The sequence below is a fragment of the Parasteatoda tepidariorum genome, chromosome 2, assembly GCF_043381705.1.
Source record: "Parasteatoda tepidariorum isolate YZ-2023 chromosome 2, CAS_Ptep_4.0, whole genome shotgun sequence".
Lineage (NCBI taxonomy): Eukaryota > Metazoa > Arthropoda > Arachnida > Araneae > Theridiidae > Parasteatoda > Parasteatoda tepidariorum.
Genome location: NC_092205.1, coordinates 58,546,018 through 58,559,612, shown reverse-complemented (window position 1 = coordinate 58,559,612; position 13,595 = coordinate 58,546,018). Strand labels below are relative to the sequence as shown.

The following is a 13,595-nucleotide window of genomic DNA, read 5'->3' as shown; positions in this document are numbered from 1 at the left end:
ATATTATGACAAATTGTTTGTGTTTTGTATATAAAATTTTATTATATATTATTTTCTTTTTCATTCATTAAAGTTACATTAGCATTATTATTACGAATTATATTTTTTATTTACTTATTGATAGCAATAAAGGTCAGAATAAGTCAAATGTAGCTACAGTGTAATTGCTTCCCAACCTGTAGTACGCCAGATATGTAATAAATATGTGCAATGCTAATACATGTTTTTCCAAAAAAACACAATATGTATTTCTATTAAACTAGTAAAAAACAAACAATCCTTTTCAATGAGATGAAGTTTAGAGATAAATATTTGACAAGCAAGTATGGTCTAATCTAAAACAGAGTCCATAGCCAATTTTTTAAAAACAAAAAACATGTATTTTTCAAGCATTCAAAAAAAAAACTTTTCTTTTGAATACACAAGGGGGAATTTGTGTGTATCCAAAGTGTGTTTCTAATAAATGCATTTATATCGGATAATCATCCTGGTGATAGATGTTTGAAGGTGGATACAACATTCTACATGTACCTGTCTGGTACTGGGAGTGGGAGCACACCACAGTGGTGCAGTGACTTGAAGAGTACACCAAGGAGGAAGTGCACAGTTTATTTAATTTTTGGATGGGCGAAAGGAACAAAACTATGCGACATTCATCGTGAATCAGTGCAGGTCTCCGGAGAGAGTGTTACATCGCAGAAACAAGAGTTCTTGTGGTGAAACGCGTTTGCAAATGGTAGTAGTACTGTAACAGATGCTGACAGACCATCAACTTCTTTTACCAACACGAATGTGGCTATCATTGGTGCCTTGATTCATGATGACAGACGAGTAAGACTGTACAACAACAATGAATATCTCATATGGTTCAGTGAGCAGTATCGTTCATGGCCAACTAGGTTTCACAAAAGTTTGCGTTCTCTGGACGGAGGATAGCAATTTCCCTCACACATTATACAGACAAAGGAAATTCCTTCCTTGGCATCATTGCTGATGATGAAATGCCTGTGTCCCTATGAACATCTGATTACGAACCTCAGGGCATGACACAGAAACATCCATCGTTACCACAGGCCAATAAATGCAAGACAACAACATATGCCCAGAAAACAATGGCCACTGCTGTCTCAATGCTGATCTTGTTAAATTTCTCGAACAAGTTATAAACATTAGTGCAGACGTCTACTGTCAAACTATAGATGAGCGTGTTGTTGTTGCATCTAATCCCCAAGAGGTCCATCCAATTAGACCAAATTCATAAGTCCAAAAAGTCTAAAAACAGATGAGGTTTTGAAAAAACCTCGTCGATCTTAAAATCGATTCAGTTTAAATACAGGGGAAAGTGTTACAGTTTCCGTTGGCCAATAGTGATCTGGAACACCGGAACTAGAATACTGATTTAGCTCCATAGTTTCACCTGCTAGTATTAGCTGGGCATAATGGAATAACTTTCGTCTAGGGTGGCCCTACCAGGAGCTGAGCTCCCGACGTACTGCACCCATTGACACCCCCTCGCCACAGTCAGGCAGCTAGCAGGACTTGAAGGGGATAGATAAGCTTAAAGCAGGCATGCAGCAAAAACGGTGAGGAGGCACTTTCGGAGGGCGCTTTATTATAGCACAATAACGAACGCCTTAATACAACCATACACACACACTCCAGGGGTTCAAGCGGGAAATTCTCGACCATCCACATTATCGCCCTGATTTAGCCCCTTCAGATTACCATTTCATTGGCATCTTAAAGAAACACCTCCATAGGCAGCATACACTGCAAGAGTCACAATATGCTACACTTTTCTGGTTATAGATCCTGGCACAAGAGTTCTTTGAAAGGGGCATGAATAAGTTGAAATAAATGTTTAGACCACTTCTTCAAGCATAAGAGTTCTCTATGCATCGTATTTCTGTCCATTACACATTTACCTTACTCTATGATTTGGTTCAGTATTTCTTGTAAATAAAAATTTTGAAATGAAAATACAATAATTATTTAAATTAAACATTTCTGCCAGAAGTAAAAGTATATAGTGCTGATATTTATGTTATTTAACAAATCTAATTATTGAATTGAATTTTTAAATTCAATTTTTTTAATCAAATAAAAAATAAATTATATTATTTCGAATTGACAAATCTGAATCACATCACATTTCTTACTGCTTTTGTTAAAAATAATCTTCAATTCATGCTTATTTAGCAATTAAAAAAAAATTTTTTTCTTTAAAAATACTAAAATTTTTAATTACAAATCCAGTAAAAAAAATATAGTATAAAAAAAATTCTGAAATATTTTATAAAGTTAGAAAACAGCTCCTTGTGCACACACAAACCGTGGTTCAAAAGTTTCAATTACTATCTTTATTAAATAAAATGAATAAAAGGGAGACAAAAAATTTAAATTTGTGAAGCTAATTGTTAAACTGCTCTGGATCCCTATGAAAATGCTTAATTAGTGAATGATTTGGTACTGATATGTAAACAGAACACAGTGACATCAGCTTGCTTGTGACAAAAACTGATGCTTCACCAGCAGAAAGAAAAAACAAGACAGAAAAATAACGTTTCCTTTAAAAAATTGGGAAATACATATGACAATGTTTGATTGGTCCCCTTATTCAGAAAAATTCGAGATTTTTTTATTCCATTTCTTAAAGTGGGATATGAAGCCTAAAATCTGGAATATCTCAAAAAATATAGCAACAATGCATTTGTAAGAGCAAGAATCCTTCTCACTGAATATAGTTTAGTTTACATGCATGAGAAACTGCAAGCAATTCATCCAACTCGTAAAATGATCGGTGCTGTTCTGTTCTAAACAACCTGTTTGAATAAATTGTGAAAACTTCGATCAGAACATTGTGAAAAACATGTTTTTGACACGGTAAAGACAACTATCATTTTTGAAAAAAAGAAAAACAAGCACTTTTTACAGACACCCAATAGAAAAACATCTTTTAGGGTTTTTAAAGAATGAAAATCAAAAGTAGGTACTTTTTAAAAATGCTATTCACCCTGCAAAAGAATATCTAGAGATACTTTGCTTCGGCTCTAATGTCCATGGCATTCCTTCATTTTTAAAATTTATGAAATTTTTCCTGTTGAACTCTTTAAAAAATTTATTTAGGCACCTTTAAATATGTTCAAACAAAATTCATAGAAAACTCCATCATACATACTAAAAATATTTTATTAGCATTAAATATAATGAAATATTACAAATAATAAATACTACAGAGAAGGAACAATAACTCTGCTCATGATATGATGTAAGATAAAATCAGCTCAAATGAAATGGAAGCACAAATGGTATTTACAGAGTAACAGTATCTGCAACACAATCAGGGTACATTTTCATACACACTCAACAATATATAGTTATTGAAAACATCCAAATAAATAATTACAAATAACACGTCTGAAAGGCTATAGCATTTGAGCAGTACAGTTGTTTAAGACACTAATTATTATTTTGGTCAAGAGTTAATTAACAGATTTAGCGAGTGTATTTTATTTATTACTAAAAAAGTTAATACAGGCACAAATTGTAGTTTCTAACCTTTTTAGTGATTGGAACAGAAAAATATATATATATTGCTACACATTTGATAAGGCATATATTTTGGCACTTAGTGACAATTCAATTATGTCTTTTTTAGAGTTTTAAGAAAACTGTGTAAACTTTCTAGAATATTATAAACATCTACTTATCAATTGTAAAGCAAACTAGAGCCCAATTGGGAAAAGCCAAGTAGAGTGAGTGTTAGAGCATATCTACAATAATAAATAGACGATCCAAGTTCATGAAAAACTGTCCCCACTTTCACTCAAAGAATTCGATAGATCATTCATTTTAATACTTGCTCCTTTCATTAAATTTGAGAGATCTGAATCAATAGAATTGCTTTCATCGTAATCATTTTCACTTTCAGAGAAGGTTATATACTTGACAGGATACAACTCATCTTCACCTAGGAGTGTAAAAAAAATCAAAATTAGTCACAAAATATTTTTGTGATATCTTTTATGTTTTGGACTACATATTTCTCAAAAATATTCAACTGGGTATGTATTGGACTAAAAAGGTCTTTTTTCTCCATTAGCAACATAAAAAATGTGTAGGGAATTCAGATTATTTCATGATACCAAGGATCCATCGAGTTTCAACTTCTATTGTTTGTATATCTGTTAGTGTTTTGTTTCTCAATCATCTGGATAAGAGATGGAGATTTCTTCAGGGCGAAAAAGTTTTTTATATTTGTATTTTTTCATTTTCACTAGGCAAAGATTAACTAATAGATATATTATTGCAATAAATAATTATAAATATAAATTAAAAGTTTATACAAAGGACATAGTTTTATAGATAATTATAATTAATTTATAGATGAAGCGTAGTTATTAGAAAATTGTTAATTTCAAGAACAATAAATTATTCACTTTGAAAGTCATCAGCTACTTACATTAATGCCAATATAAAGATTCATTATTTTCAAAGTTTGCATGTTTTATCTAAGTTTTGTCTGAAAAAATGCATTATTTCCAAATAATTCAAGTTCTCCTCTGGAGGCTCCTTTTATAAGTTTTGAAGAAGAAAAAAAAACAGACTGTAATATTTACACTGTTTTAAACTATTTCTTAAAATGGAAAATTGTATTTGTCAAAGAAAAAAATTTAACAATATAATAAAGTGTAATAAGTTTATTTAAAAAAAGATTAAATTTATTATAAATTTTTTCCAACATACCAAAGTATTATAAAATACTTTATGATGTATAGCTATCACAAAGCAAATCAACAATTTTAAATTTTTATTTAGATGAGAAAAAAAAAACACAGAATTTAATTTATTTTTTGTAAACTTTAGATTCAAAGCAAACCTTCTATTAATGAGTTTTATTAACTTTTTTCCAAAGGCTATTTTTAAAATTAAATAATAAGAAAGAGAAAACATACAATTTAATGTTATTTAAGAAATGTTAATTTACTCACTAGCAGTAACAACTTCAGAAAATTTGTAATCTGCAATTAATATGGGTTGATTAATCCAAGGGTGATTCTCAAGTACAGACAAAGTGCACCTTTTCTTTGGATCAGGTTCCAACAAGTGTTTTATTAAACCAGATAAACCTAATAATGAAAATACATTATTTACAAAAACCATTAATTTCATTTTAGGCATAATAAACAAACTCAGCATCTAGATGGAAGATACGCAATAACTACATGTTCTGCTTTCCAATATCAAAGAAATCTTGATAATATAACAGGGTTGCTACAGAAAAAATGGGCCCTAATACTAAACCCTGGATGGTGGTTCAAACACAGGATATTATAGTATTGCGTTATATATGGAACAACAACACCCATGCCTCCTGTGAGTTCTTAAAAATAAATTTAATTAAGTTAATTTATTAAGCCTCTGTGATAGAGGATCAAAGAAATTTGCATTAAAAAACATTAATGAATTGAAAGAAGTTATGAAACACTATTCCAATACACTTCTTAAACAAGAATAAACAATCAGAAATCCACCCACAATTCTATCAGTTATGGAGGAATCTAGCAACCAAATACCCCTTTCCAATTAAAAGTTTAATGGCATGCTACGGTTCAGTGAAATTTGGCACCATGCCAAATGGGCGAAAACGAAACTTTTGCGTAGAAAATGCATTCTACGGGAAATATTGGTGCTAAAATGGTATACTTGTTTCTCAAACTTGAGTACATGATTTTAAGGTACTAAGGCACCTTTCAAGCGGAAAAAAAACTTTAAAAACCTTGTAAAGCTTAACTTTCAAAATCTAACTTTTTTAAGCCTAATTTTATTCTACCATCATAGAATAAAATGTAACTCAAGATAAAAATATTCATTACTTTCAGAGATTTCACGGTCAACAGTGTATTCTCCTTTTAAAATTTCATCCGCACCAACAAATGGATTTTGTCCAAGAACTAAGGTAAAAAGTGTGACACCCAGTGAAAACATTTCTAACTCAGGACCACGATACCTGGAACAAATAAAAGTATTATTATAATACAACATAAGTTTTATGTAAAACTATAAACACAATGTAATAAAATAAAGTTTTAAAATTCTGTGGGTTTCAAATAGACTAAAACAGAGAAAATAAATTTCATTTTTGTTAGTATTGAGAAAAAAATATGCAAACACGAAGAGGCATCACTTTTGAAAGACATAGGAAGGGATTTTCAGTTGTGATAGGATTTTCTAACAAAAGTGATACATCCTACGTTTTTAGTTTTAGGTGCAACAAAAATAAATTTATTTTCCTCCCTAAAAACTTATTAAAAACAAGGTATTTGGTTTTTCCTTTCTTTTTTAATTTGATGATTTTCTTCTTTATGGTTTTGTGTTTATTGAACTATTATGTCAAAACGTATTTGAAATTTAAACTGATAATAAATTTAATTTGACAATTAATAAGTTCTCCTTTTATGTGTCAGATAATGACTAAAATTTTTGTCTTCAGGCATTCTAATTAATTGGAAAGTAGTTAGAATTTTGACTGATGATGAATTCTATTAGGGCCAGTAAATAATGATAAATGCTGCACATAACTGTCAGGAGATTATTGAAGCTTGAATTGCCATTAGACACAGAGCTCTTGTAAAGATTTGAGTTCTCTAGCAAATTGGGAAGTGGTGAAAATTTTCAGACTCCAAACACAAGGGCACAGAAGTGAGTTTATACATATGTTGTAAAAAATTTGTTTCAAAAAGAAAAGGTATTAAAATTCTAATTTTATAATAGTGCAAAATTATTTAACTGCAAAGAGGAAATTCAGATGATAAAATAATTACTTACTTTTCTCCCTTCAAGACCTCAGGACTACAATATTCAGTTGTACCGCAAAATACACTGAATAGATCATCTCCCATAAATGCTGCTGAACCAAAGTCAATAAGTTTGACATTGAATTTTTCATCAATAATTGCATTTTCATCCTTTATATCTCTATGCAAAATGTTTAGATCATGTAAGTAGCTGACAGCAGACACCATCTAGATCAGATATAAATATTAATTATTCATTTAAGATGAAACAACATTTTAAAGTCTACAGAATTTTTTACAAAATTTTTTTATAATTAAAATTATAAATGATTTAAATGTTGGATGGGCGCATATCCTCTTAGTGTTCAAAAAATGCTCTTTGACTTGTCTACGGTATAAAATAAATTTTAAAAACTTATTTTTGCCTTTTCAGCTTTTATGTTCAGAGAAGTTTTTATGCGATATGATTCATCATAAGAAACAGTTTTAATGCCTAATAATAGACTGAGAATCCAGGATAAGTGTCCAGGTCCAGAAAGGCAAATTTAAGATATTTTGCAACTTGATCAGTGGCTAGTTGTAGCATTTTCCACAGAGGCCACTTTTTTCCAAAATATGAAACATTTAAAGATTACATACATTATAAAAAAAAACTGTTTATATTTATAATGTATGGCAATTTTTAAAATGTGGTAAATATTACATGGTTAATTTCTAAAAGGAAGGAAAAATTATAAGAAACAAGTGTGGAATAAAGTAAATTTCAGAATGTTATAGAACATTCATAATAATTCCATATTTGTTAATTAATAATAATAATAAATGGATAACTTTTTCCACAGCAAATGTGGCGACTGGTAGACAAATGTTTTAGTTGTCCTTTATTGTCTTTTAGTTGCCCTATGGCTGGTGGTGACTATTTATTTTAACCTATAGACATCAGAATAGGCAGAGTAGTCATCCTGAACTATCTTCATGAATTAGCTTCTTACTGAATTAAATTGACTTTCGACTTTCTGAATCAAATTTACTTTCAACTTTCTGAATCAAACCAGATGGGTTTTTGGTAGAGGAAACCTCTACCTTTCTTAAGAGGAATTCAAGATTTTAATCAACAATTTTTAATTATGCATTTTTTTAATCTGGAAGTCACTTTTCTACAAGATCAGTTTTTAAAAAAAACAGCACTCACAGTTTCAAGGGACCACACAAATGTTACATAATACCTTCATCACTTTTAGTGAGATGTAACAGAACTTAGTTTATAATATAAAAATTTAAACAAATAAATAATAACACATAAATAATTAAGAATCATACCTGTCTAAATATGTAACTTGCCAGTGCTTCATCCATTTTTGGATTACGTTCAATAAATTCAAATAAATCCATCCCACTACCATGTTTCTCCATAATCATATGAAAGCACTGGTCATTTTCAAAAACATCAACAACCTATATAATTAGAAATAGAACATATAGAATAAAAGCATTCGTACATTAAAATTAATAGTACAATATTAAAGCTACTTCTCTTAGAAACATTTTTTAAAAAATAAAGCTTGTCTCTATTAAAATAATGTAAGAAAATGCCCTTAAAAAAACACAATGTTGACTCTCTTAAAACAACTTTAATAGTTAGCAACAGATCATTCTACAAAATAATAGTTAACTTATAACAGGCAATAAGCTAACAAAACAATAAATAAAATTTTTTCTAGAATAGGAGTCAGTACCTGATTTATCATAACGCCACCTCACATGCCTTATCCCTTCAACCCCAATCAGAGCCAGATTTAGAGCTGACCACTGAGGTCCTAAATCATGCTTTGTTAGGAACCATAACATGACCAAAATTTCAGTATTTAACTTATACATCAGGCATATTTTGGAGTACAAGGGCACAGTTTGATTAATTTTTTTTTAAAAAATTAGCTCTTCCTCAGTTACCTATGCATGAAAAACATGACTTGTGATGGGCATGATCTTGGGGTATGTGCTGACTGACTTATGATGAAAAGAGGCACAAAATGACGAAAATAGAAAACAAACCTATCACAAGCGCTGAGTTTAAAACGAAATTTTTTATTCCCTTACTGATACAGCAATAGTTTGTTCTGTGAAAAAAAAAAGGGTTTCTGTTTCTCCAAAAAACCCTTTTTTTTATTTGATACAAGATTTGGATTTCTCTTTTTAAATAAATAAAAAAAACGAGTTCTTTTTTCCCTTTCAAATTTCTTTTCTACTAAAAGTAATTTTTTCAAAAAAATCCCAGAGGTTCTTTTAAATTAGGGATATCAGGACAAAGTGCGAAAAATCAAGACAATATTAATATGATAATGGATAACCACTGATAATATAAACTATTCTTGATAGTGCATAACACTTTTATTACAAAGGCTTTAAATAGAACATGAGTTGATTTACAGGCTAATTATTCATATATTTTTTATTTAGGTGCTTCATTCAATAGCTTATTTAGAGTCAAATTATGCATTTGAAAAAGAAAAAAAACACATTTGGCACACTTAAAAGAAGTTATATGGCTAAATTTGAGCAAGAGAGTTATCTACTTTATCTTACAAACTCATTTTTCCCCTTGCTATACCCAAAAATAGTAACAAAGTCATGAAATGTAACGTGCATATTTATAGCCTTAAATAATTAAAGTTACAGATAAAGAATATTTATGACACATGTCAATTATTTGTTTGATGCAGTTATTTCATTTTGTTTCTTTATTCAATTTTTTAAAAGATTATAACCCATAAACAGATAAATAGATATTAAAAATAAAACCAATCAGAACAAATATTATTCCCTTTAATTCATTGAGAATTTGGAAATAAGTCATTTCACCAGTTATTTTTTCTGCAAAAAAAGTTTCAATCCCTTATTATTCAACAAGAGAGTTAAAAAGAAATTTCTATACAAACTACATCAAATGTGAAATGCTCCATTGATTATTAGATTGATTTTCTCAGATTAAGAAATAAATTCTGGTCTAGAGAGGCAATAGAAAAGATCTTTTGTTGACTGAGATGCACACTCACGTATTTAATAGATGAGGTTATTGTGTTTTGCTAAATCTTCAGTTAGTTCATCAAATTTTTCTTTTTAAGCTATTTGAGATTATTATTTAGATTTAACTATATTTGAATAATAGGCTAATAAAAAATAGTATTTATTCAAACAGAGCCAAAACTATAAAAGTAATGCTACAAAAATAAAATTTATTTAAACAATATAATATTCATAAAAAAGCAATGACAATGTCAAGATAGAAAGATAAATAATTTTAACTTACTTTTACAATATTTGGGTGCTCAATAGTTGTAAGAAGACTTATTTCCAGGGGAACTCTTTTATTCAGTTTATTATCAAAAACCCATGCATCCTTGTACACTTCAGATTTTCTTATGAACTTTGCAATAACCTAAAAATATTTATTAAAAAATAGCTTTATCAAAAGTTTAATACAGCAAAACCTTCAATATCTTAACCTCTTTCATTTCAAAACCTTCATTAAATGCAGTAGTTTTTCTACGATTCCTTTTTTATAATTAGTCTAGCTTCTTCTCTATATTCCCTACCTATTGTACGAGCATACTGTGCACAAAAAAAGGAACAAACTGAATTACTTTTGATCTAATGATCACCCTAATAGTTATAAAAATAATAATCCTAATAGTTCATGGGAGTGACCCCAAATATGCTAACTAATTAGTGCAGCCAATATTATAAGTTACATAATCAGGCACAGAAAAACAAACTTTGAAAGAGTATAACATACTAAAAAATTTAACACAATAAGTTTAATTTAGCAACAATTGTTAAAAATTTAAAAGTCGTAAAAAATTTATTAATTATTTAATTAATTTTATTTATATTAACACAAACATATCATTTACTTATTTCTGAAAATATTTTTAAGGAACTTGAAAATTAAAAAATTTAAAAAAAAATATAAATTAAATATAAAAAAACTACAGTAGGGAACCGATTATCCGGAACGATCGGGACCATCCCTATTCCGGATAACTGATTTTTCCGGTTTTCTGAATCGCTACAAAAAGCCGTTTTTTTATTGTTAAACCCAACTAAAAAAATTTTTTTGGGGGGAAATAATCTTAAAAAGAAGAAAAAACGATGAAGTAATACACTAATGATTATTTCCAAAATGATGGTAATGTTACGGTGGTTTACAGACACAAAACTACTACTATTAATTATAACCAGTGATCGTTTATTTTATGCATATATTGTCGAATTAATTTACATACCTCAACTATTTAAAATACTTAAATTAACAATGCTCTAATCAAATACAAATTTAAAAAACAAATTAAATTAATTAAAAGGCTTTGATTGGTAACAAATAAACTAATTGGCATGGAGAGAACTTACCCATACTGATGTTCATATTGGAAGTTGGTGAACCTCAAAATGACTCGGTTCTACTCTCTCTACTTCTTCTGCTACTGTTTTTGTTGATCTTTTATACTAAACTTTTTGCAAGATAAAACTATTGCTAAATTCTGGAAAGGTCACACAAGAGATCAAACTTGGACTATAGACTTCTGATTAACCCTTTCCGACACGTATTTCTTAACTTTAATCAAGAGAGTTTATTTGTATTTGCTTAAGTTCTATGTACTAATGGAAGTTTCCACAGTATTTTAAATCTAATCAATTATTTTGCAATTTACGATAAATCTATTTTAAATGTTTTATTGTGATTCTGAATTAAGTGACGATAAGCGTCACAGTAAGGTGAACATCTTTCAAAAAAGAAAGAAAAATCCTAAAATCTTATAAGGAAAAAAAAATTTTGTTTAAAAAATGGCGGGAAAATGTATCGAATTTCGTTCCGGTTTTTTGGTTTTCCGGTTTTCTGATTTCCGGATAACGGGTTCTGTACTGTATAAACGTAACATATATAGGCAACATAAAAATGACCTACCAAAAGCCCATCAATCTTTCTGTAAGCTTTTTTGATACATCCAAAAGCACCTTTTCCTAAATGCTGTACCACTGTATAATGTTCAGAAAAAGGGCCAGCAATGTAATCTTTCTCAAGTAGCATAGAGCTATTGACGGATGATCCACTTTCCTGTGCAATTTGAAACTCATTAGAAAATTATATATGGCTTAAACATTTAGATTCTATTTAATTTATTTAAACAAAGCATTACAAAAAGCTACAAAATATGCAAGACAAGGATGAAAATACTGTGTGAAAACCTTGAAGCAATAATGTGATATGGGTATTCGAAGTTAGTGAATAATTTTAGTGCTATCTCTGCAATCTTAATTTGCTTTAAAACAGTTCATTGCAACAATCGCTGCATCTTTGAAGAAAATTAGGGCAGGCAATAATTTTGTCTATTAAAAATTATAATTAGAAATTTAGTTAATTGCGTTTCCCCTAAAGTTTGCGCTAATTTTGAAGGAAAATTAAAACATATCCCTATTAAAATTTGAAACTTTTTTTCCTGTTAGTCAAGCAGAAAAAAATAAAACTTTTTTTATTATTTTTAGGTGTTGAAAAATAGACAACATAAAAATAATAGATGAAGTTTTTTAATTTTTGGTGATTTATCACTTGTGCTTGGCTAATCAAAAAGTAACTAAACTTTGTAAGAAAAATATTTATTAAAAAATATTAGCGATAAACTGTTCAACTATCATTAGGACAATTTATTCTAAAATCCTCAGTCAACTTTTTTTAAATTATTCAAAATAAATTTTTCCTAATAGTGATCTTACATATTTTTTTCAGCTTTGAAATGTTTTCGGTGATTTAAAAAAATAATTTTCGTTATCGTAGTTAAGTGTTATTACTTTTCAAGATATTTAAGAAAGAATTTTTATTCCTGTCTAAAAGTGAATAACTTTACAGCAGAGAGTTTTTTTTTTCTTCTGCAGAGTGATTTCACACTGTTGAAATTTTGTTTTCTAATCATAGAACTGTAGTTGTAATTTTTTTCACTCATTATGAGTAAATTCTTAAAAAAATATAAATATATTTGTGAAAGAAAATGGGGGGAAAATACTTATTCACATTTAAACATAGTTAATTAAACATAACTAAATTATTAGCTAAAACAAGTGTGTACCCACTTTAAGGTATTTCCAAGTGACATTTATAACATACAATCCATAATGAACCAACATAATAGTTTTAGAAAAATAAATTAAGAACTGAACCACTAGCAGTTTGTGTAAAAACTGGAATGCAATTTTTATATAATTACAGTGAAGAAAATCACATTTGGAGAAAAAATTAAAAATAAAACAAGGAAGCTTTATCAGTTTTAACAAGTTGTCAAATTTTGCCATTAAGAAAATACCTATACACAAATTAAAAGTATTTTTTTTTCCGAATTAAAATGCAAAAATTAAAAAAAAAAATTGTAACAGAATCAATTAAGTTTGTGGTTATATTTTTTTAAACAGCTACATAAACAACAAAATTCATACTCAATTGACTTCATGTTTAAGCTCACCAACGTTTTTTATAAATAAATATAAAGAAAATTTATTGGTTCCAACAGGTACTGAGATCAAATAATTCTTCAATGATAGAGAACTCTGAAATTATTGAAATCATAAGAATTTTTTATGAAAGTAATCCTTAATGCTGTAAAGTTATTCACTTTACACTATTTAGTGAAATATTGACTAATTAATATTTCACTAAAATATCTTTTATTATAAGTAAAACGTTTGGTTTAGAAATAATTCAAAATGTTTGTGAACATTTGGAAAAAAGTTGATAATGAACTGAACCTTAAC

At 28.8% G+C, this 13,595-nt stretch overlaps 1 protein-coding gene across 7 annotated transcripts in view; it reads right to left on the bottom strand.

The window, feature by feature from the left end:
- Nucleotides 1-3,171: 3,171 nt before the first annotated feature.
- Nucleotides 3,172-13,595, bottom strand: part of LOC107438550 (PAS kinase) — a 48,539-nt gene continuing 38,115 nt past the window's right edge. For all 7 annotated transcript variants that reach the window (XM_043039604.2, XM_043039605.2, XM_043039610.2 and 4 more), the window contains 7 exons: nt 11,761-11,910; nt 10,105-10,233; nt 8,118-8,252; nt 6,829-7,025; nt 5,877-6,010; nt 4,992-5,129; nt 3,172-3,970 (listed from right to left, as the gene is read on the bottom strand). In XM_043039604.2, the coding sequence (XP_042895538.1) occupies nt 3,801-3,970; nt 4,992-5,129; nt 5,877-6,010; nt 6,829-7,025; nt 8,118-8,252; nt 10,105-10,233; nt 11,761-11,910 (1,053 nt within the window). In that variant the 3' untranslated portion in view covers nt 3,172-3,800. The remainder of the gene's footprint in view (nt 3,971-4,991; nt 5,130-5,876; nt 6,011-6,828; nt 7,026-8,117; nt 8,253-10,104; nt 10,234-11,760; nt 11,911-13,595) is intronic.